Source organism: Heterodontus francisci, chromosome 9 (genome assembly GCF_036365525.1).
Source record: "Heterodontus francisci isolate sHetFra1 chromosome 9, sHetFra1.hap1, whole genome shotgun sequence".
NCBI lineage: Eukaryota > Metazoa > Chordata > Chondrichthyes > Heterodontiformes > Heterodontidae > Heterodontus > Heterodontus francisci.
Window position 1 is genome coordinate 12,723,810 of NC_090379.1, and position 25,488 is coordinate 12,749,297.

General features: G+C 44.5%; 1 protein-coding gene across 1 annotated transcript in view; it reads left to right on the top strand.

Moving 5' to 3' along the window:
* The first annotated feature begins 18,498 nt into the window (after positions 1-18,498).
* The window catches only part of nrde2 (NRDE-2, necessary for RNA interference, domain containing), a 94,613-nt gene continuing 87,623 nt past the window's right edge, over positions 18,499-25,488 (top strand). The window contains exon 1 of the mRNA XM_068038569.1: positions 18,499-18,603. Coding sequence (XP_067894670.1) covers positions 18,531-18,603 — 73 coding nt within the window. The 5' untranslated portion in view covers positions 18,499-18,530. The remainder of the gene's footprint in view (positions 18,604-25,488) is intronic.

Genomic DNA, 25,488 nt, shown 5'->3' on the forward strand with positions numbered 1-25,488 from the left:
AGTGCAAGACATGGTTTTTTCCTTCAACCCTCCTGAGATACAACAACCTACGCCAACAAAATGATTCACAGCGAGGAACTAGTAATTTGAATTCAGGCATTTATTCTTTCTGTTGTCATTAAGCTTTCAGAAGACTTGTCTTTCAGCTTCAGGAATAAAGTTGGGAGAGGCACATTTGTAGAAAGCTCGACCAACATGTCAAAATACGGCAGTAATAGAAAAAACACCTATAATTAAATATAAATACATTTAAAATATTATATATTAAATAACACTGTTTAATGTTACTAAGCATTAATGTAATCCTAAATCAATACTAATTAATTATTAATAATGATTAATTATTAATTATTATTATAATGGTTATATAATATAACAGTCTTATACAAGTGCTCAATGTAAGAATTAATAAAAGTTGCCCATTGAGGATTACTAGGATTTGAAGTTGGAGAATCCTTAAATAATAATAGTCCAGCTCTGCACTACCTTTACTATTAAGCCACCCTTCAAGTTATTTGTTTATATCTTTTTTTAAGGAATCCTTGCATTTTTATTGCATGTCATTGAAAAACATCTTGAAGCACTTCACATAGTAAATTGCTTTCTGAAGTGCAGCAACTTGTTATGAAGGCAAACATAGTAGCGATGAGATGAATGACAAGTTAATCTGTTTCAGTGGTGCTGGGTGACAGAGGAATGTTGGCCCAGGACACCAGGAAAACTTTGCATCGTGCCATGAAAGAACGTCAGCTTAACAGTTCAAGCCAATAGACACTTGTAATTTAAAGACATGTTCACAAAAACTATGCAAGAAAAAAAGAATCCTTTTCTAGACTATATACAACATTGTTGGAGCAATTATTGACCCCTCTATCTCCATTTCTTCAGTGTCACATTGAGTTAACAATGAAAGCAAGAGAGGGATGATAGTAGCCAGTTCAGTATAATGATTTTATTATTGAGCATTTACGTCATTGATTATGTTTGTACTAAAACATTACTGACAGCGTATTCACCTAGCAGATGATGCCATTAATAACTAGAAACAGTGTTAGATTATACAACTTGTCACCTGCCTAAAAAATGACCTAATGAGACAACATAAAGTTTTCAAAGTCTGATGTGCCTCAAAATCAAGTACTCTGTGGGGTGACCAAATTGCCCACTGATGTTAATTTACATATTTTAACAAAGCAAATATTTCAACCTTATTTATTTAATGTTTAAATGATTTTTTAAAATTTATTTTCAAAATATACTTTATTCATAAAAAACTGTCAAAAATACATTACCAAACAGTTTTAAACAGCACCAAGTCAAAAATACAAACAGTGCAAGGGTGATCAGTTTCCTTCAATACAATCATGAGTTGCCTCACAACCCTTCCATTTCATTTGTCATGCCCTATACATTTTTACATTTTACAGCAAACTAAAATTTTCCCGATACAGTTCAAGGGTTTTCCCATGGATCCAGCCCCTCAGTTCAGCTTGGTGGGGGGACCTTACACAGTGGTCTTTCCCCATTGAGCCTTTGCTGCGGCTGCCCCAAGCTTTAGTGCGTCCCTCAGCACGTATGTTTAAGTGATTTTTAAAAAATTTCCAAAATATACTTTATTCATAAAAATCTGTAAAAAAAAAATACATTACCAAACAGTTTCAAACAGCACCAAGTCAAAAATACAAACAGTGCAAGGGTGATCAGTTTCCTTCAATACAATCATGAGTTGCCTCACAACCCTTCCAATTCATTGTCGTGCCAGATACATTTTTACATTTTACAGCAGACAAAATTTTCCCGATACAGTTCGAGGGGTTTTCCATGGATCCAGCCCCTCAGTTCAGCTTGATGGGGGGACCTTACACAGTGGTCTTTCCCCATTGAGCCTTTGCTGTGGCTGCCCCAAGCTTTAGTGCGTCCCTCAGCACATAGTCCTGGACCTTGGAATGTGCCAATCTGCAACATTCGGTCGTGGACAACTCTTTGCGCTGGAAGACCAGCAAGTTTCGGGCAGACCAAAGGGCGTCTTTCACCAAATTGATAGTCCTCCAGCAGCAGTTGATGTTTGTCTCGGTGTGCGTCCCTGGGAACAGCCTGTACAGCACAGACTCCTGTGTTACCGAGCTGCTTGGGATGAACCTCGACAAAAACCACTGCATCTCTTTCCACGCTTGCTTTGCAAAGACACATTCCAGAATGAGGTGGGCAACCGTCTCTTCCCCACCACAGCCACCGCGGGGGCATTGTGCGGAGTGGGTGAGACTTCGGGCGTGCAGGAAGGATCTGACGGGGAGGGCTCTTCTCACCACCAGCCAAGCTACATCTTGGTGCTTGTTTGCATGTTCTGGTGATGAGGCATTCCGCCAAGTGACTTTGGCGGTCTGCTCGGGGAACCATCCGACAGGATCCACTGCCTCCTTTTCCCGTAGGGCCTTGAGGACATTCCGTGCAGACCACTGCCCGATGGATCGGTGGTCAAAGGTGGTTTCCCGCAGAAACTGCTCCACGAAGGATAGGTGGTACGGCACGGCCCAACTAGATGGAGCGTTCCACGGCAATGTGACCAGGCCCATCCTTCGGCCGCCCTATTCCTTGAGATCAGTTTGAGGTAATCTTCAGCTGAAGTGTCTATGGGTTGAGGTGGGTCACAGTAAAGTCAGAGTAGTAATACAGAGGTGGTCTTTCAGGGTAGGTGGCTAGTGCTGACTATGGGATGGAAGTGAAAAACGAGAGACAAAGTCAGTCTAAACACTTTCTTGATAACTTTACATTTTTGATTTCCCACTGTTCCAATCTAGCAATCGGCAGAGGGAAGGCTGAAGACTTCCTTGAGGTGCTGGGGCTGCGGGGGTGGGGTGGAGAGCATTCCTGGTGCACAACGAGTGCTGTAAAAGACACTTATCGTCTGGCATCTCCTGCCTCCCTATCGATGCTGGGTTCCCCAAGCTCTGGGAAACCCACAACTATGAAATTTAAATCAGACTCCCAGTTGCACAATCGGAGCCCAATATAGATATGTTAATGAAATGTCTCGCTTTTTGAGGGCAAGATACTTGCACATCACAAAATGCACCACCATAAAAATGCCACCCCGACCCTCTCCTTCCTATCTTTGGTAAGAGGAGCTAGTATCAAGGCAGTAGTGTCGTAGAATAATTCACCAGAGAAAGAAGTGTACATAGATTCGGGAGACATCTGAAAAGAGAAATGATTGAGAGTCATAGTGAGAAGGTGGATAGGTGGTGTTGAACCCTGTCAAGAGGGGGCAGGAATGTCAGGCCCAAAGGCCTTTATCCTGTTCGTTAAAATTCTTATGTAGCCCACATTGTTCTTACTCATGTTTTGTCAGTCCATTGCAGAATCATGACCTATGTTGGCCATTAGAAGAAGCCTGGGAATAAATGACCTGCACACCATGTGATATAGAATGGTTACAGCACAGAAGGAGGCCATTCAACCCATCGTGTCCATGCAGGATCTCTGCGAGAGCAACTCAGTCCCACTCCCCTCACTTTTCCCTGCCTCTTTAGATAATTATCCAATTCCCTTTTGAAAACCATGATTGAATCTGCCTCGACCACACTCTCAGGTCGTGCATTCCAGATCCAAACCACTCACTGCGTAAAAAAGTTTTCCTCATCTCCTCTGGTTGTTTTGCCATTCACCTTATCTCGGTGTCCTCTGGTTCTCAACCCTTCCACCAATAGGAACAGTTTCCGTGGTGATTACAAATAAGGGGTGGGGAGGGAAGGGACTAATGAATCAAAAAGTAAAAAGCTTGCTGTGTAGAATCATAAAGAGTAAAGAAAAAGAAAATTACAGTTGTCAAAGCACCAAGAAAGAAATAATCTGGGCCAGGGAACAGGAAAGTCCACTCCTGATCACTGTGAGTGGTTCCTACTGAGGAGTGCATGTGTGGCCATCAGGTGGAAACAGGATCAGGTTTGGTGGTGACAGTCTTCTTTTTTTTATTTCCAAAATATACTTTATTCATAAAAATCTGTAAAAATTACATTGCCAAACAGTTTCCAAACAGCACCAAAAAATACAAACATTGCAAAGGAGATCAGTTTCATTCAATACTGTCATGAGTTTCTTCCCGACCCTTCCGTTTCACAATTGTCATGTCAATTACAGTTTTACATTTACAGCAATTGAGAATATTAACGATACAGTTCGAGGGGTTTCCCATGGATCCAGCCCCTCAGTCCATCTTGGTGGGGGAACCTTACACTGTGGTCTTTCCCCATTGAGCCTTTGCTGCGGCTGCCCCAAGCTTTAGTGCGTCCCTCAGCACGTAGTCCTGGACCTTGGAATGTGCCAGTCTGCAACATTCGGTGGTGGACAACTCTTTGCGCTGGAAGACCAGCAAGTTTCGGGCAGACCAAAGGGCGTCTTTCACCGAATTGATAGTCCTCCAGCAGCAGTTGATGTTTGTCTCGGTGTGCGTCCCTGGGAACAGCCCGTAGAGCACAGACTCCTGTGTTACAGAGCTGCTTGGGATGAACCTTGACAAAAACCACTGCATCTCTTTCCACACCTGCTTTGCAAAGGCACATTCCAGGAGGAGGTGACAGTCCCTGCAGGCAAACAGCCTGCTGATCCTTGTTAGAATGGTAACTTTGGGAGTGGGGGAGGGTAACCAGTGAAGTGACCCCTTTAAGGATTCAATACCTTCAGGAGAGGAAGGGCAAAAATTGAGTTAAAAATGTTCACTGTGGAACATCATAAAGCTGTACATAAAAAGATACAATCATCAACATGCTCAAACAATAATATATTGCATGGGTTTAGTTAGAGTAAATAAAGAGACACTGTTTCCAATGACTGAAGGATCGATAACCAGAGGGCACAGAATTAACGTGATTGGCAAAAGAACCAGAGACAACAGAAGAAGAAACTATTTTATGCAGTGAGTGGTTAGGATTTGGAATGTGCTGCCTTATACAGATTCTGGAAACAGATTCAATAGTAGCCTTCAAAATGGAATTGGATTAATACTTGAAGGAGAAAAAAATTGCATTGATATGGGGAAAGAGCAGGAATGTTGGACAAACTGGATCACTCTTTGAAAGAGCCAGTGCAAATTCAATGGGCCAGATGTCCTTTCTGTGCTGTAATATTCTATGATTCTATATTCTGAGCGTCAGACTTGCCCTGTCTATTTTTCAGTGAATAAACAACCTCCTGTGTTTTTTTTCAGACAGAGTCTGCTATACACGATCCACTGGGAGAAATCTTTCCTTGTATCTGTCAATAATAAGGTTTGATATTTCCCTAGTCAACCTTCTCAAATTATCTCCTAAGCTAGGAATCTCTCCCTGAATTACCAGGAGTAGTTTGTTGGAATAGAGTCCTATTATGAATCTGACCATGGGAATTATCGGAGAAAACTCGCCCTCTGTTTTTTGCAGAATGTGGAAACCTGGTGAAAACATCATGACATTGAAGAGGTGGAACACACAAGCCCTCCTCTCACCTTCAAGGCACAACTGTATTACAATACTGTGATTTAATGAATATAGAGGGGGGAAGTGTAAGGTTCCCCGGTGTTCAGAAGGCGAGAGAGAGACAGAGGGAACTGTCCCGACTCCAGAAAATTATGCAAAATCTACTCCGGTTGCAGTCAATGGGGGTCGAGGTCAAGGAGGACCTCCAAGAGGTGAAGAGCCAGCAGGCCTCGCTCTTTGCCAAGGAGGCCTCCAAGATCATCTTCCGGTCCAGAGTCCGCTCCATCGAGCAGGATGAGACGTGCTCGCGTTACTTCTTCCAAAAGGTACACAGAGAGAGCTCTGTTATCAGCAGCCTGAAGGAAGAAGATGGCTCGGTGACGTCTTCGCAGTCCGACATACTAAGGATCAGCAAATCCTTTTATGCTGGGCTGTATGACGCGAAGCCCACAGACAGCAGAGCCTCCCAGTCCTTCCTGTCATCTATCACAGAGGTCCTAGATGACAGCAGGAGGGAGAGACTGGACAAGCCGCTAACTCTGGACGAGCTGACAAAGGCCGTTGAGTCTTTCGAGACGAGTAAAACCCCCGGGAGCGACGGCTTACCGGTCGAGTTGTACTCGGCCCTGTGGGACTGGGTCGGCCCGGACCTGCTGGAAGTATACGAGAGTATGCTCCTGGCCGGCAGCATGTCAGAATCCATGAGAAAAGGCATCATCACCCTCATTTACAAGCAGAAGGGGGAGAGGGCAGAAATCAGAAATTGGCGACCCATCTCACTGCTTAATGTAGATTACAAGATTCTGTCCAAAGTCATAGCCAGTCGAGTCAAGTCTGCTCTGGAGTTGGTGATTCACCCCGATCAGACCTGTACTGTACCCGGCAGGAAGATCTCTGATAGTCTCGCGCTACTCAGGGATACGATCGCCTACGTACGGGACAGGAGGGTGGACACCTGCCTCATCAGCCTGGACCAGGAGAAGGCTTTTGACAGGATATCGCACACCTACATGATGGACGTGCTTTCCAAAATGGGGTTTGGGGAGGGAATCTGCAATTGGATCCAACTGCTCTACACAAACATCAGTAGCGCAGTGTCAATCAACGGGTGGGAATCTGAAAGTTTCCCGATCAAATCTGGAGTCAGACAGGGCTGTCCTCTGTCCCCGGTCTTATTTGTTTGCTGTATTGAACCCTTTGCTGAGTCTATTAGGAAGGATGCGAGCATAAGAGGGGTGACAATCCCAGGCAGCGGAGGCACTCAGGTCAAAACCTCCCTGTACATGGATGACGTCGCCGTCTTCTGCTCGGATCCGCTGTCCGTGCGCAGACTGATGAGCATCTGCGACCAGTTCGAACTGGCCTCGGGAGCCAAAGTTAACCACGGCAAGAGCGAGGCCATGTTCTTTGGGAACTGGGCTGACCGATCCTTTGTCCCCTTCACCGTCAGGTCAGATTACCTGAAGGTGCTGGGGATATGGTTCGGAAGGGCCGGGGCGTGCACCAAAACATGGGAGGAGCGAGTAGCCAAGGTACGACAAAAGTTGGGCATGTGGGGGCAGCGATCTCTCTCCATTGTGGGTAAGAACCTGGTCATCAGGTGCGAGGCGCTCACGTTGTTGCTCTACGTGGCGCAGGTCTGGCCCATACCCCACTCCTGCGCCGTGGCAGTCACCCGAGCCATTTTCCGCTTCGTCTGGGGATCTAAAATGGACCAGGTCCGGAGGGACACGATGTTCAAATCTCTGGACAAGGGCGGGAAAAATGTACCCAACGCGGCCCTCATCCTGATGACCACCTTCGTGTGCGGCTGCATCAAGCTGTGTGTAGATCCCCAGTACGCAAACTCCAAGTGTCACTACGTGCTGAGGTTCTATCTGGCCCCGGTGTTGCGAAGGGTGGGCCTGGTCACATTGCCGCGGAACGCTCCGTGCAGTTGGGCGGTGCCGTACCACCTATCCTTCGTGGAGCAGTTTCTGCGGGGAAACACCTTTGACCACCGGTCCATCAGGCAGTGGTCTGCACGGAATGTCCTCAAGGCCCTACGGGAAAAGGAAACGGTGGATCCTGTCGGATGGTTCCCCGAGCAGACCGTCAGAGTCATTTGGCGGAATGCCTCATCACCAGAACTTTCAAACAAGCACCAAGACGTAGCTTGGCTGGTGATGAGAAGGGCCCTCCCCGTCAGATCCTTCATGCACACCCGAAGTCTCGCCCCCTCCGCACAGTGCCCCCGCGTTGGCTGTGGTGGGGAAGAGACGGTCGCCCACCTCCTCCTGGAATGTGCCTTTGCAAAGCAGGTGTGGAAAGAGATGCAGTGGTTTTTGTCAAGGTTCATCCCAAGCAGCTCTGTAACACAGGAGTCTGTGCTCTACGGGCTGTTCCCAGGGACGCACACCGAGACAAACATCAACTGCTGCTGGAGGACTATCAATTCGGTGAAAGACGCCCTTTGGTCTGCCCGAAACTTGCTGGTCTTCCAGCGCAAAGAGTTGTCCACCACCGAATGTTGCAGACTGGCACATTCCAAGGTCCAGGACTACGTGCTGAGGGACGCACTAAAGCTTGGGGCAGCCGCAGCAAAGGCTCAATGGGGAAAGACCACAGTGTAAGGTTCCCCCAACAAGCTGGACTGAGGGGCTGGATCCATGGGAAACCCCTCGAACTGTATCGTTAATATTCTCAATTGCTGTAAATGTAAAACTGTAATTGACATGACAATTGTGAAACGGAAGGGTTGGGAAGAAACTCATGACAGTATTGAAGGAAACTGATCTCCCTTGCAATGTTTGTATTTTTTGGTGCTGTTTGGAAAGTGTTTGGCAATGTAATTTTTACAGATTTTTATGAATAAAGTATATTTTGGAAATAAAAAAAAAGGAAGTGTAGGTTTGATCTGGATGGATTCAGTAAGAGGGGCCAAATGGCCACCTTCATCCATAAGTATCTTGTGAATTGTGTAATGGGACTGTATAAATGAAAATATTTCCACCTCGGTGATTTATGATCTGTTTACTGATCTAGCAGATGTCTATCGACGTGTCTAGACTTCAAAAGAAAACAGTATTTTCAAAGCACAAGTAGCCCCTTTTTTCAGTAAACTCTGCTTAGCCACCAATATGATTCTGAGCAAGATGAGCTCTGCCCCCTGATGGTATTACTGGAGCTACAGCACAGACTTTACAGTGTGTGATTCGCGAGGAACAGTTCCCAACTGACTGGCTTCCTGAGCTGAATGTCATAGCAGTGAAAAGGTGATGGGGCCACATGGATAAAAAGAAAGACTTGGAATTATGTAACCTTCTGCAAAACATAAACAATTTTAATACCTTTCAGAACCACAGGAAATCCGCAAGCACTTTCTGAAGCATGGTCACTTATATGGGGAAACATGGCAGGTAATTTGTGCTCAAGATCTCACAAACAGCAGTGTGATAATTACCAGATAATCCCCCTGCTCTTTGAAATAGTGACTGTGGGATCTTTTACATCATCTGACAGGGTAGACAGGGCCTTGGTTTAATATCTTATCAGAAAGATGGCACCTCCGATAGTGCAGCGCTCCCTTAGTGTCAGCCTGCATTACATGCTCAAATCTTGAGAGTCGGACTCAAACTCACCACCCTCTGATTCAGAGGCGAGAGTAAGCCATAGTGAACCGAGGGTCTGGAACCTGTGTTAAACCCCTCGGGCTGTATGCGTCAAAATGTTTTTTGCTATGTAATGCCAATGTGCATTGCATATAAAATGGAATGGCAAGAGTTGTGAGGCAACTCATGTTTCGTATCAAAGAAATCTGATCTCTATTGTACTTCCTGAAATGTGAAATTTTAAATGTTTTGTAATGTATTTTTGCAAATTTTTATGAATAAAGTACGTTTTTGAGAAAAAAAAAGTTAAAGAGCTGCCGGCCTCTAACTACCTGCAGCTTTCAGGGGGCAGACTTTCGTCGCTGGGGTCCTTAATCCCAGGGAAGGCCCGCCGCTGTCCACTCAAGTGCCCAATTGGCATGTAATGCGGCAGGCCTTCCGCAAAAGAGGCGACACAGGGCTCTCGCCAGCTCTTCAGCTGGTGGCTGAAACTTCTGTCGCCTATATAAAATCCCTCCCAAGGAGATATTAGGACACCTGGACAAAGAAGCAAATTTTGAAGGAAGAGAGAGAGCGGCAGAGAGATTTAGTGAGAAAATTCCAGTGCTTAGGGCCCAGGCAGCTAAACTCACGGCTGCCAATGGTGAAATGAAGAAAATTGGAGATGCAACAGAAGACAGAGATCTCAAAGGGTTGTAAGGCTGTAAGATATTACTGAGGTAGGGAGGGGCACAAACAGAAGGGTTTTAAAGAAAAGGATGAGAGCTTCACAGAATCACAGAATTGTTACAGCACAGAAGGAGACCATTCGGCCCATTGTGTCTGCCCTGGCTCTGCGAAGGAGCAATTCACCTAGTGCCACTCCTCCACTTTCTCTCTTTAACCCTGCACATTCTTCTTTTTCAGGTAACGATCCAATTCCCTCTTGAAGGCCTCGATTGAACCTGCCTCCATCACACTCTCAGGCAGTACATTCCAGATCCTAACCATTCGCTGCGTGAAAATATTTTTCCTCATGTTGCCATTGCTTCTTTTTCCAATCACCTTAAATCTGTGCCCTCTTGTTCTCGATCCTTCCCCCAGTGGGAACAGTTTTTCCCTATCTCATCTGTCCAGACCCTTCATGATTTTGAATACCTCTATCAAATCCCCTCTCAACCTTCTCCAAGGAAAACAGTCCCAGCTTCTCCAATCTATCCACGTAATTGAAGTTCCTCATCCCTGAAACCATTTTCACTAATCTTTTCTGCACTCTCTCTAATGCCTTCACATCTTTCCTAAAGTGTGGCTCCCAGAACTGGACACAATTCTCCTGTTGAGAACAAATCAGTGTTCTATACAAGTTTAACATAACTTCCTTTTGTACTCTATGCCCTTATTAATGAAGCCTAGGATACCGTATGTTTTATTAACTGCTCTCTCAACCTGTCCTGCCACCTTCAATGATTTATGCACATATACACCCAAGGTCCCTCTGCTCCTGCACCCTCTTGAGAATTGTACCCTTTATTTTATATTGTCTCTCTGCATTCTTCACTCTTCTCTACATCAAATTTCATCTGCCACTTGCCCATCCATTCCAACAACTTGTCTATGTCTTTTTGAGGTTCTACACTATCCTCCTCACAGCTCACAATACTTCCAAGTTTTGAATTTGTGCCCTGTACACCAAGGTCTGGGAACAGCAAAGGTCCCAACACCGAATCCTGGGGAACTCCACTACAAACCATCCTCTGTCCAAACACATCTATTAACCATTACTCTCTGTTTCCTATCACTCAGCCAATTTCATATCCATGTTGCTACTCTCCCTTTTATTCCATGAGCTATAACTTTGCTCACAAGTCTGTTGTGTGGTTCTGCATCAACTTTAAAATTGAGCCGTTGCTGGACAGGGAACTAAGGTAGGACACAGGTGGTGTCTAGCATGACCTACCAATCATGCAAGTTGGGCTGAGTGGGGGAGGGTAAATCACTCCAGGTAGGTCTCATACATCTAGTGCCGGTTACAGAGCAGTGTTGTCCAATACACTCGCCACATGTGGTGAATCAACCACAGACATATGACGAATTGATGCTCTTCATCTTTAGAGCCACACAATACTGAGTTGTGTTAAAGGTGAAGTGGTGGATATGAGTATGGTGTCACTCGCTAGACCGCTATTTGTCGTCTGTCCCTAATTGAGAAAGGAGGAATCAACCACATTGCTGTTAGCCAGGAGTCACCTCGGTCAGACTGCGACTATGTTTATCAGAATATCATTCAGTTATTGGGTTTCTCGTGACCTGGAAGCTGAAGGGGCACTTGCTCAATGAAATAAGCGCCGTTTGTTACTGTTGTTCACTGTTCCTGTTCTCTCTAAGTGCCTCTAAAATGATGATACATTTAGTTCTATCGGACCATTCTATGAAGCGCTGTGAAAGCAGAACCAGCCGTCGGAAGGATAGTGGTCCTGCTCTTGAAATGCTTGGGGAATCTAGTGACACAGGGAATGCTAACTGAAGAATTTGGTTTTGTTTTGCTAGCAGTTGGTGGCTTTCGCAAAACAGTTCAGTTGCATGGCTGCCAATGAAGGTTGAAACGTACAGTTTTGGCAAGTTGGGGCAGTGCAGCAACATCCAAATGTGTTCAGCCTTCATCTTAATAGGTCTGTTGAAACTGGGGCACACTGTCAGAAAGAAAACACTTTAGATAACAGATTGGCACCACCCTTTGAGAGAGTATATAGTAGGCTTTCTATACAGGCCATTTGGATTGCAAAATCCTTTTGAGGTTGGTCTCCTGGCTCTGGCAGTGAGAGTATCAGTCTTGATTGCTGATGCCTTAAACCTCAAACCTATTTTCAAAAGATTGAGCATTTGTTTTATTAGTATTGCATATATTTTGTATCATGTGGTGAATATGGTGACCTGATTGCCACAGGTTTGGTGAGCGTCAAAATCCTATTGGACAACACTGTTATAAAGTGATCTTGGAGCTTGCTGATCATCTCAGCTGATCCAAGGTAAACGAGGAGAAAACAATGTGAGATTTTCTTCCATTGAACATTGATTTAGACATGAATATAGGGGGTATTATAAGTAAGTTTGCAGATGACACAAAAATTGGTGGTGTCGTAAATAGTGAGGAGGAAAGCCTTAGATTACAGGACGATATAGATAGGCTGGTAAGATGGGCAGAGCTGTGGCAAACGGAATTTAATCCTGAGAAGTGTGAGGTGATGCATTTGGGAGGACCAACAAGGCAAGAGAATATACAATGGATGGTAGGACCCTAGGAAGTACAGAGGGTCAGAGGGACCTTGGTGTACTTGTCCATAGATCACTGAAGGCAGCAGCACAGGTAAATAAGGTGGTTACGAAGGCATATGGATACTTGCCTTTATCAGCTGAGGTATATAATATAAGAGCAGGGACGTTATGATGGAGCTGTATAAAACGCTAGTTAGGCCAGAGCTGGAGTACTGTGTACAGTTCTGGGCACCACACTATAGGAAGGATGTGATTGCACTGGAGAGGGTGCAGAAGAGATACACCAGGATGTTGCCTGGGCTGGAGCATTTCAGCTATGAAGAGAGACTGAAAAGGCTAGGGTTGTTTTCCTTAGAGCAGAGAAGGCTGAGGGGGACATGATTGAGGTATATAAAATTATGAGGGGCATTGATAGGTTAGATAGGAGGAAACTTTTTCCCTTAGCGGAGGGATAAATAATCAGGGGGCATAGATTTAAGGTAAGGGGCAGGACATTTACAGGGGATTTGAGGAAAAAATGTTTCACCCAGAGGATGGTTGGAATCTGGAACGCACTACCTGAAGGGGTGGTAGAGGCAGGAACCCTCACAACATTTAAGAAGTATTTAGATGAGGACTTGAAACGCCATAGCATACAAGGCTACGGGACAAGTGCTGGAAAATGGATTAGAATAGTTAGGTGCTTGATGGCCGGCACGGACACAATGGGCTGAAGGGCCTGTTTCTGTGCTGTATAACTCTATGACTCTATAACATCACTGTTTAGTGAACAACTCAACCCCTTCCTGGTAAGATGCTTATATGAGTGTATCGGAATGCTAGCTAATGAAACAAGACAGGCATATGGGGAGGCTGTGGTATAGTGGTAGTGTCACTGGACTATTAATCAAGACCCCCAGGCTAATGCTTTGGGGACATGGGTTTAAGTCCCACCACAGCAGATGGTGAAATTTGAACTCAATTAATAACAAAAATCTGGAATTAAAAAAAAAAGCTAGTCTAATAGTGACCATGAAACCATTGTCGATTCACGGAAGGAAATCTGCCATCCTCACTTGGTCTGGCCTACATGTGACTCCAGACCTACAGCAATGTGTTTGACTCTGAAATGGCCTAGTAAACCACTCAAGAACAATTAAGGATGGGCAACAAATACTGGCTTAGCCAATGATGCCCACATCCCATGAACGCATTAAAAAAATAGATTGGGTCAGATAAAAAAATGTATTGAAGATCAGTTGTGCTACAGACCTTTTAATTGAACTCAATAAATGTCCTTCTGGGTCAATCAGCTCTTTAAAGTGTTATGTTGAGAACTATAATATGTGAATGCTCCTGGGTGTAGGTAACGATAAATCATCCATGGTTCCTGTTGGGGTGAGCGCATCAGTGGACATCCAGTGAGGTAAAGGAAGAAAGAAAATGCATTTATATCGCGACCTCAGGACCTATGTTCTCTCAAATTTCTCTTTATTGTGCGCATCCTGCTTGTTGCACTGCACGGTCCCTTTAAGATTGACATGGGGAGTGCATGTGCACACCTTAAAGGAAACTTTGGTTGTGCGCGACCTGTTTGTTCCTTGCATGTATGTTCTAGATTGTGAAGTGGCTGCAGATTCGTGCAGCTTCAAGAAAACGTTGCTCGTAACCTCCCAAAGTACTTTAAAGCACAGTCACTGTTGTAATGTAGGAAATACGGCAGCCAATTTGCTCACAGCAAGCTCCCACAAACAGCAATGTGATCATCTGTTTTAGTGATGTTGATTGAGGGGCAAATATTGGCCCAGAACATTGGCTCATCTTCAAATAAGGCCATGGGATTTTTTACTTCCATTTGAGACGGTTGGTACAGCTTTGGTTTAACATCTCATCTGAAAAATGGCACCTCCAACAGTGCCGCACTCCCTCAGTACTGCACTGGTGTGTCAGCCTAGATTTTGTGCTCAGGTCTCTGAACCAGGACTTGAACCCATGATGTTCTGACTCAGAGGTTAAAGTGTTACCCACTGACTCTTTAAAATAAGTTTGGACTTCAGGTGAGGACAGATTCACACTTGGTTGTGATGCCCATCACAGTCAGTTAGCTCACACATGAAAATGTCCATTTGGAGTGAGGCGACAGTGTGGTGCTGCCAGGTGTAGAACCAGCTTGATTATGCACCTTTAAGATGGAATATTAGAAAGCCTTTTCTAAAAGGTTCCTACGTTATAACAAGCACTACACTCCAGAAATACATAATTTGCTGTAAATCGTTTCAAGAAATCCTGAGCTTGAGAAAGACACTATATAAAGGCAAATTAATTTTTTCTATTGAAAGGGTTTCCAAGAATCACTGAGGAGAGTAGCATAATTTGTATTGTCGAAATCAGGTGGAAAGGCACTGCAGGAGACTTGTTTTCTGCAGACCTGATTTCACTTGTTTGATTTGTTCTGGCTCTGATCCTGTGTTTATTGAGTGTGGGTTGTTCACTGAGCATTTCTTTACTCCTGTGTTCATATAAAAATTCTTTAATTCTGTGCAATCTGTCAAGCAAGTGCTCTCAAGGTTAAAAAGAAAAGGTAACCTTTGAATAGTTACAGAACGGTTACTCAGCCACGATTATGAACAGGGGCCTTAACTTTAACACTTTACTGCAGGGGTACAGAAATGGCTGTGTGATTTCCTATGCTAACAGTGCAGGTCTTGGGGATCTGAGAAGCTGTAGATCCTAACACATCGACTCTTAGAACTACACAGCACAGGAGGAGGCCATTCGGCCCATTGTGCGTATCCTAGCTCTTTCAGAGCTATCCAGTTATTGCCACTCCCCTGCTCTTTCTCCATAGCCCTGCACGTTTTTCCTTTTCAAGCATTTATCCAATTCCCTTCTGAAAGTTACTATTGAATATACTTCCACCCCCTTTCAGGCAGTGCATTCCAGATTGTAACAACATGCTGCATAAAAATGTCTCTTCATTCCCTCTGGATTTTTTCCCAATTAAGTTAAAATCTCTTAATTCTTTTTAATTGTATTTGGTTCCTATACCAATACAAAAGCAAAATACCACCAATGCTGAAAATCAGAAATAAAAATAGAACCTGTCGAGAGGTCACAGATCTGAAACGTTAACTCTGTTTTTCTCTCTCCACAAATGCTGCCAGACCTGTTGAGTGTTTCCAGAATTTTCTGTTTTTCATTTCCCTACACTATGGCCTTGACTTCTTAATAAAAGAAATCCTATTCTCACCAAGAATAAACAGAAACCTTGTACTAGAAATCTAAATAAAAAAATGCAGGAATTGACCAGACAGCAGCTGAAAGGTTAATGTTTCATTGGGTTCCTTTATTAGAGATGGTACTCTTTGTTCTCGACACCATCCAGGACAAAGCAGTCCACTTGACCAGCATGCAATCCTTCACCTTCAACATTCACTCCCTCCACCATGGCGCACAGTGGCAGCAGTGTGTACCATATACAATATGCACTGCAGCAACTCACCACGCCTCCTTCAACAGCGCCTTCCAAACCGGCGACCTCTACCACCTAGAAGAACAATGGCAGCAGGCGCATGGGTATACCACCATCTGCAAGTTCCCCTCCAAGGCACACACCATCCTAACTTGGAAATATATTACTGTTCCTTTGAATGTCAAATGGAGATGGTTAGATTCTCTCTTGTTTGAGGTGGTCATTGTCTGGTACTGTGTGGCGCGAATGTTACTTGCCATTTGTTACAGTCCAAGCTTGGATATTGTCCAGGTCTTGTGGCATCTGGACATGGGCTGTTTCAGTATCTGAGGAGTCATTAATGGTGTTGAACATCGTGCAATCATCAGTGAACATTCCCACCTCTGACCTTATGATGGGAGCTTGCTGTGTGCATACTGGCTGCTGCGTATCCTTACTACAACAGTGACTACTCTTCAAGAAGTACTTAATTGGCTGTAAAACACGTAGAGACATCTGGTGGTTATGAAAGGTGCTATATAAATGCAAGTTTTTTTTTCACCAAAGACTTTAACTCTGGAAAAAGCTATATAAAGCTGTCCATTTGTAAAAACAGGCCTATTGTTATAAATAAAAATTGTGTCAAGAGTCTGACCTTGTTACTTGCTTGCAATCATTGACTATGAAAGTTTAATTGGGAACTGTTTTCTCCTGAGTTGAAAAGGCAGGTTTACATCTGATGGGGGTCAATCTTATTTGAGGAATAAAAACTCCATTTCCTTGAAATCTGCCTTTTGTAATTTCAGCATCTATCATCGAAGAAAACATCTTCCTAACTACCAATCTTGTTCCATGGCAAAGTCCTTATACAGGTTTTAAGTTTTGCAGCAAGATTATAAATACTCCTTCTTTGAGTTTAAGTTTGTGCGGTGACATGCCCATTGGAGTTAAACTGTGTAGATACTGTGGAGGGTATAGTCTGTTATCATCTTCTTCATCTATAGAATCAACACTGATATATACTTTCAATTCATCTGACAGCTTTGCTAAAACATTTTCATTCAAATCTAGTGAATTTTCATTTTTAGCACAAACAAAAGCTTTTGAATAATCAGTTGTATCTAAGAATTGTCCCCACCATTTTGCCACACTTAATCAATTCCATCATCTCATCCATCCCTCCCATGGCATCCCCATCCCATGGTATTTCATCCTTCCCATGCATCCTCATCCTGCTCTTGCAATCGCCATCCCTCCCCTCAATCCCATCCATTCCCTTATGGAAACAGTCTCTCCAGCCAGGGTAACTTTGTTGTTGTTCTCCCATTAACTTCTGCTGTTTTTGTTCCCCACCAACGCCCCCACCCCCCACCACACTGCAGCTCCAATAACATTCAAGAAGCTCAACGTCATCCATGACAAAGCAGCCTGCTTGATTGGCACCCCATCCACCCCTTTCAACATTCATTCCCTCCACCACCGATGAACAGTGACAGCAGTGTGTACCATCTACAAGATGCACTGCAGCAATAGCTCCTTCAACAGCATCTTCCAATCAAGGGCGGCAGATGCATGGGAACACCACCACCTGCAAGTTCCTCTCTAAGCCACACACCATCCTGACTTGGAACTACATTCACCGTTCCTTCATTGTCGCTGGGTTAAAATCCTGGAACTCCCTCCCAAACAGCACTGTGGGCGCACCCGCACCAGATGGACTGCAGTGGCTCAAGAAGGCGGCTCATCATCACCTTCTCAAGCGCAATTAGGGATTGGGCAATAAATGCTGACCTGGCCAGCAACCATCACGTCTCACGAAAGAATAAAGAAAAACAATGTGATAGCGACCAGATAATCTGTTTTCATGATGTTAATCGAGGAATTAATACTGGTCAGAACACCGAAGCTTACTCCCCAACTCTTCCTCAAAATAGTGCCATGGGATCTTTTACAACCACCCGAGCAAATAAGACATTGGTTTAACGTCTTACGCAAAAGGCGGCCCTCCAACAGTGCAGCAGTCCCTCAATACTGTACTGGAGTGTCAGCCTTGATCTATGCCCAATCCCTGGAGTGGGCCCTAAGCCCAGAACCTTATGACTCAAAGACCAGACTGTTATCCAGTGAGTCACAGCTGGCACCTAAATAACTAAAAATCCTGTATTTTAAAAAGTACTGTTGCAATAAAGATCATAATTTGGCCGCAAATGCTTGAAAATGGGATTAGAATAGATAGGCTTGATGGCCGGCGCAGACACAGTGGACCGAAGGGCCTGTTTCTGTGCTGTATAACTCTATGGCTCTATGCGAGTCTCTGCTCTGCGAGTATATTATTACAATACATTAGCAGCATATTGCTCGAGGAGTACAAAAATTGAAGACTAGCAGTGCTACTGATTGTAGTAAAATAAAAGCAAAATACTGCAGATGTCGGAAATCTGAAATAAAAACAGAAAGTGCTGGAAATACTCAGTAGGTCACGCAGAGATTGTGGAGAGAAAAGCAGAGTTAACATTTCAGGTCTGTGACCTTTCATCAGAACTGGCAAAAGTTAGAAAAGTATTAGGTTTTAAGCAAGTGGTGGGGAAGAGGGCAGGAAAGATTAAATAAGAAACAGCTCTCAGAGTATTTCCAGCACTTCAGGTTTTTCCTACAGATTGTAGTCCCTGATTCCATGGCTTGCCATTTGTTCCAATGAAGACCCGCCCCTTTAAAGACTACAATTCCCATAATGCGCCTCCGTTGGTGCGTGACGTCATATTCAGGGGACGCGGCGACCGAGTTCGGAATGAGCGCGGCCTCCACAGGATGGAGCCGGTGTCAGGCTCCTTATTTCCGGCGTTTGATGAGTGGAAAGTACCTTGTGGAAGCGGTTCCGAAGGTAGGCGCTTGGAATAAAATGAGGGATTATTGGCCACCCTATTTGCGTGTTTGCTGGGCTAGGACGAGTGCCTTCAATTTAAAGGCCTTTTCCTACAGGGAAGCCTTGAGCAACCTGTTCACTCTATTCCAGGCTTGGCCCTTGACAGTCATCTGGGCCTTGTTGACATTTTCTTTCCCTTCATGCAGCCCTGTACCTGGTTTACAATCCAGGATCATGTGGTGATAGTGGGCCAGCTGAGTTTACTGTGGGAATACTGGTTGGTATTTTTGGACGACAGCTGTGGCTCCCCTCTGAATCAGAAGGTTATGGATTCATGTCCCAATCCAGTGTAGTACTGAGGGAGTGCTGTGCTGTCAAAGCTGTCTTTCAGATGAAAGAAGAGTGTCTTGGTCGTTATTTATCCCTCAATCAACATCGCAAAAAACATTATTTGGTTGTTATCTCATTGCTGTTTGTCAGGGTCTGCTGTGTGAATATTGGCTGCTTTGTTTCCAGGGTTACACCAGTCACTCTACTGCAAAAGTACTTTATTGGCTGTAAAGCACTTTGGGACATTCTGAATTTGTGAAAGGTGCTATATAAATGCAAGTCTTTGTTTCTTTACCTTAAAGTCCCCTTGTCCTAACCCCACAGTCTAATATAAAGTTGTTTCATAAAGTGATGCAGCACAGAATGGGCCTTTTGTCCCATTGCGTCTACGCCAGCTCCTTTTTAACCTTCTCTGCTCTCAGGAGAACAACTGTTTTTCTAGTTTCTCCACATAATGGAAGTCCCTCATCCCTGGTACTGTTCTAGTAAGTCTGAATTAATTGTTTCCAGATAGTATAAAATGTCAAGTAAACCACAGGTGTAGGTCAAAGGAATGTGGATCCATACTGTTAATAGATAACTTTATGATTGCTCTGTGAAGCACTAATTTCTGATATTAATAGACACTTCTGGGCAAAGTGATGGAGGTGAAAACTTGTGGAATGATTTAAGAAGCAACTAGATCCAGTAATGGGAGGAATGTAGGCCTCTTCTGGATGGATGAATTAAGATGGGCTGAATGGTCTTCCCCATCTGTAAGTATCTTGTGAAACTAGTAAGTGAGCACCTGTGGGGAGAATAGTCTACGTGTGCAACATTAACTCTGTTCTCTCTGGAAGTGCTGACTAATCCGCTATGTGTCTGCAACATCTGCAGTCTTTCTTAATTTTGTCTGTAACAAATGAGTGTTACTGCTAGATTTACAGCAGCATTGTCTAGTCTTTGGTAGGAATGAGCTGCTGAATTCGGTTTAATGTGGTTGTGGCTACATAATGTAAACAACTTGCATTTATATAGAATCATAGAAAAAAGCAGAGGGAGACCATTCAGCCCGTTGAAAGAGTTGGCACAGACTCAAAGAGCAGTTCTGATGAAGGTCACTGACATGAAACGTTAACTCTGCTTCTCTCTCCACAGATGCTGCCGTACCTGCTGAGTATCTCCAGCATTTCTTGTTTTTCTTTCAAAGAGCAATCCTGTTATTCCCACTCCCTGGCTCTTTCCCCATATCTCTGCAGTATTTTCTCCTTCAAATATTTATACAATTACCTTGTGACAGCTACTATCAAATCTGTTTCTGCCATGCTAACAGGCAGTGCATTCCAAATCCTATCCACTTAATGCGTGAGAAAGCTTTTCCTCTTGTTGCATTTGGTTCTTTTGTAAATCACTTAAAATCTGTGCGCACTCAATATTGACCCACATAGCAATATTACTACAGTAAAATGTCCCAGGGTGTTTACACTGCACCACATGAGATGTTATGACAGATAACCAAAAATTTGCCAGAGGTAGGTTTTAAGGAGCAACTTAATTGAGGAAAGAAAGAAAAGACTTGCATTTATATAGTGCCTTTCATGACCACAGGATGTCCCAAAGTGCTTCATAACTGATGAAGTGCTTTTGAAGAACAGCTGTCATGCAGGAGACATGGCAACCACTATGCTATAATATTCTTTCTTTTGGGCCTCCTTATCTCGAGAGACAATGGATACGCGCCTGGAGGTGGTCAGTGGTTTGTGAAGCAGCGCCTGGAGTGGCTATAAAGGCCAATTCTAGAGTGACCGGCTCTTCCACAGGTGCTGCAGAGAAATTTGTTTGTCGGGGCTGTTGTACAGTTGGCTCTCCCCTTGCGCCTCTGTCTTTTTTCCTGCCAACTACTAAGTCTCTTCGACTCGCCACGTTTCAGCCCTGTCTTTATGGCTGCCCGCCAGCTCTGGCGAACGCTGGCAACTGACTCCCACGACTTGTGATCAATGTCACAGGATTTCATGTCGCGTTTGCAGACGTCTTTATAGCGGAGACATGGACGGCCGGTGGGTCTGATACCAGTGGCGAGCTCGCTGTACAACGTGTCTTTGGGGATCCTGCCATCTTCCATGCGGCTCACATGGCCAAGCCATCTCAAGCGCCGCTGACTCAGTAGTGTGTACAAGCTGGGGATGTTGGCTGCTTCGAGGACTTCTGTGTTGGAGATACGGTCCTGCCACCTGATGCCAAGTATTCTCCGGAGGCAGCGAAGATGGAATGAATTGGGACGTCGCTCTTGGCTGGCATACGTTGTCCAGGCCTCGCTGCCATAGAGCAAGGTACTGAGGACACAGGCCTGATACACTCGGACTTTTGTGTTCCGTGTCAGTGCGCCATTTTCCCACACTCTCTTGGCCAGTCTGGACATAGCAGTGGAAGCCTTACCCACGCGCTTGTTGATTTCTGCATCTAGAGACAGGTTACTGGTGATAGTTGAGCCTAGGTAGGTGAACTCTTGAACCACTTCCAGAGCGTGGTCGCCAATATTGATGGATGGAGCATTTCTGACGTCGTGCCCCATAATGTTCGTTTTCTTGAGGCTGATGGTTAGGCCAAATTCATTGCAGGCAGCCGCAAACCTGTCGATGAGACTCTGCAGGCACTCTTCAGTGTGAGATGTGAAAGCAGCATCGTCAGCAAAGAGGAGTTCCCTGATGAGGACTTTCCGTACTTTGGTCTTCGCTCTCAGACGGGCAAGGTTGAACAACCTGCCTCCTGATCTTGTGTGGAGGAAAATTCCTTCTTCAGAGGATTTGAACGCATGTGAAAGCAGCAGGGAGAAGAAAATCCCAGAAAGTCTGGGTGCGAGAACGCAGCCCTGTTTCACACCACTCTGTATAGGAAAGGGCTCTGATGAGGAGCCACCATGTTGAATTGTGCCTTTCATATTGTCATGGAATGAGGTGATGATACTTAGTAGCTTTGGTGGGCATCCAATCTTTTCTAGTAGTCTGAAAAGACCACGTCTACTGACGAGGTCAAAGGCTTTGGTGAGATCAATGAAAGCAATGTAGAGAAGTGCGAAGAGAAATGCAGACTGGTTTCAATCTCATAATGAAGAGCTGGAACCTGTCATAGCCGCTAAGCACATTGCACTGTTGAACTACAAGAAAGCCCCCAGCGATTTAACATCCGCAGCACTTAAAGCAGCTAGAAGCACTGCACAAAGAACAGCTAGGCGCTGCGCAAACGACTACTGGCAACACCTATGCAGTCATATTCAGCTGGCTTCAGACACCGGAAACATCAGAGGAATGTATGATGGCATGAAGAGAGCTCTTGGGCCAACCATCAAGAAGATCGCCCCCCTCAAATCTAAATCAGGGGACATAATCACTGACCAACACAAACGAATGGACCGCTGGGTTGAGCACTACCTAGAACTGTACTCCAGGGAGAATGCTGTCACTGAGACTGCCCTCAATGCAGCCCAGCCTCTACCAGTCATGGATGAGCTGGACATACAGCCAACCAAATCGGAACTCAGTGATGCCATTGATTCTCTAGCCAGCAGAAAAGCCCTTGGGAAGGACAGCATTACCTCTGAAATAATCAAGAGTGCCAAGCCTGCTATACTCTCAGCACTACATGAACTGCTATGCCTGTACTGGGACGAGGGAGCAGTACCACAGGACATGCGCGATGCCAATATCATCACCCTCTATAAAAACAAAGGTGACCGCGGTGACTGCAACAACTACCGTGGAATCTCCCTGCTCAGCATAGTGGGGAAAGTCTTTGCTCGAGTCGCTCTGAACAGGCTCCAGAAGCTGGCCGAGCGCGTCTACCCTGAGGCACAGTGTGGCTTTCGTGCAGAGAGATCGACCGTTGACATGCTGTTCTCCCTTCGTCAGATACAGGAGAAATGCCGTGAACAACAGATGCCCCTCTACATTGCTATAATATAATCCCTCAATAAACATTACGAAAACCAAGACACGTGGGGTAACTTCCCCTGCTCTTCACAGTAGTGCCATCGAATCGTTTACGTCCACCTGAAAGGACAGATGGGGCCTCGGTTTAACGTCTCATTCCCACAGTACTGCACTGGGAGTGTTAGCTTTGGATTTTTGTATTCAAGCCCTGGAGTGGGACTTGAACCCACAGCCTTCTGACTCAGAAGAGAGTGTTAATGACTGAACTGTGGATGACAAAGAAAGAGAGACAGAGATTTAGGGAGAAAATTCCAGAGTTTAGGGCCTAGGCGGAAGGCACGACCACCAATGGTGGATGATGAACATTGGGGCTGCGTGGGAGGCCAGAATTGGAGGATGCTGAGATCTTGGAGGTTATGGAGGTTTAGGGTTGGAAAATGTTAGAAATAGAGAGGCGTAAGGTCATGGGGGGATTTGGATATGAGAGTTTAGTCATAATTTTAAAAATGATGTCCAACTGTCCCATTTTTTTTGCGGGGGAGCCCTTGGACTTTGATGTGGACACCTGAAGGTGAGATTAGCAAACAGAAAAGAAAAGGCACTTTCTGTGCATTTGGTATCACAGAACAGCACTTGTCTTTTGCAGTGATTGGGGTAGTGTTGAGTAACCCGGACAGATTCAAAGGGAAAATAAAGGCAATGCCACAGCTTTCAAGCTTTTCACTCCCTCAGCATTGTTCAACTTAGGCGGGAGGAGTGCACTATTAATTCAGTCCCACTTCTCCAAAGGTCACAACTTTATATTTAAATTTTCACAATAACCAAAACAGTCAATCAGATACTCTATTTTTTTTTCCCCCATAATAAAGCACACCAACCAGGTTTCTTCAATAAACAACAAAATTATTAATTTATTATAAATGGTCTTAACCAATAATAAAGTGAAACATTCACACAAATTGAAATATTAAACCCCCATATTTATCCTAGCTGTCATGCCCCCACACCTACATACACAACTGGTTAACCGGGAAAAAATAAAAATGGATTTTTGTTTACTGCTGTTATAAAGAAATAGAAGGAATAAAAAAAACACTTAGGCTGAAAAGAAGGTATGTAAATATGTCCTTTGTTTCGGTGAAGTGTCCAAAAAGCATTAACGGCTGACAATGGGATCTTCCTAAAACAGTTCTTTCAGTTTAGGTAGGCTTTCCAAGAGATGCAGCTATAGAAGGCTTCAGTTAGGTCTTAAAGCAGAAATGCAGCAACAAAGGTTTTAGTTCCACACATTTGACATGCAAGTTCTTTAGTCGTGCAGGCTTTCTTCAACTACAGGAGGAAATTGGAACACCCTTGATATGGATTCCTGTCACGAGAGAAATGGCTGGTAGTCTCCTAGCACATCAAAAGGCCAACTTCTGTTTCAGGCCAAACACCAACTGGCTTTTTTAACAGTTCAAAATGAAACTAAAACTTTTCCAGAAGCAAGTACTGTGGCATCTGTAAGTCTTGGCTTGTCACTCTTCTGCAAACATCTCAAGCCAAAACAACTCCTGATGGATTCTTTGAAAACAGATGTCTTCCAGTAACACTTTACTCTCAGGTCAAACCTTCTGGTGACCTTTTTTTGAAAAAAAGATACAAAGTTCAGCTTCTTCAAGATTCCAGATGAATCAATGTCCATAACATTTTTTAAAAGTAATACAAGTAATCTCGTAACAGCATATGCAGAACGCCCTTCGCAGCCTCCAGGATGGGTCAAAAATACTCTATTCACAAATCTCAGGAATGCAGCATCAAGAAGGCCTATCAATCCAACTAGCTCACCTCTCGCTGTGCTAGGAAACTCCCCACCTCCTGTCATAACCCAATTGTAAGGAAGCAAGGGTCAGTTCCTACTCTAGTTCTGATGAAAGTTTGCAGAACTAAAACGTTAACTCTGATTTTCTCTCTCCACAGATGCTGCCAGGCCTTCTGAGTATTTCCAGCATTTTCTGTTTTTATTTCAGATTTCTAGCACCTGCAGTGTTTCACTTTTGTAGCTCCTATTCTTTGTCAGATTGTCCTGCTGTATCTGCAGTTTGCTAGTTGTCTGCTCCATGTTTGGAGATGGGTTTCCTTTAGTCTGCTTGGGAGACCTGTGCTTTGTCACTATGATTTCATCCTGCGAATCTTTGCAAAAAATGTCCAAAAAAAATCATGAAAAGTCTTGCGTACTGAATTAACCTTTATTTTGCTCTATTTCTGTTTCTCTCACCTACCAGCTTTCTACTTTTCCTTTTCTTTCTTCTCCTCCTTGTTCTTCTTGCTGCACCTCTTTGTCCCTGAACTATACACGGGGAGAGGCAGAAACATCAGGACTTGGACAAGCAGCTTCGAGGCACTCAAATGGGACTTAGTAAGAAAGTGAACTGAAGATATTGTTATATACTGCAGAGGGTGACAGGATGAGGGAGGGCAGAAATGTCTACTGGTTGGTGGTCTCTTGGGAGGGGGAAGTACGCTGGTATACTTGGGCTCCGTAGTTGTGTGTGGACTTCCAAGAAGGGTTTTGCCGGCACAATTTCTCCAGTACGGCCTGACAGAAGCAGCTATCCCTTTTGTTTCCAATGCAGACCCAGCAGTGTGTTCATGGCTTATCTCTTGCTGGGGAGCACATTGGCCTGCC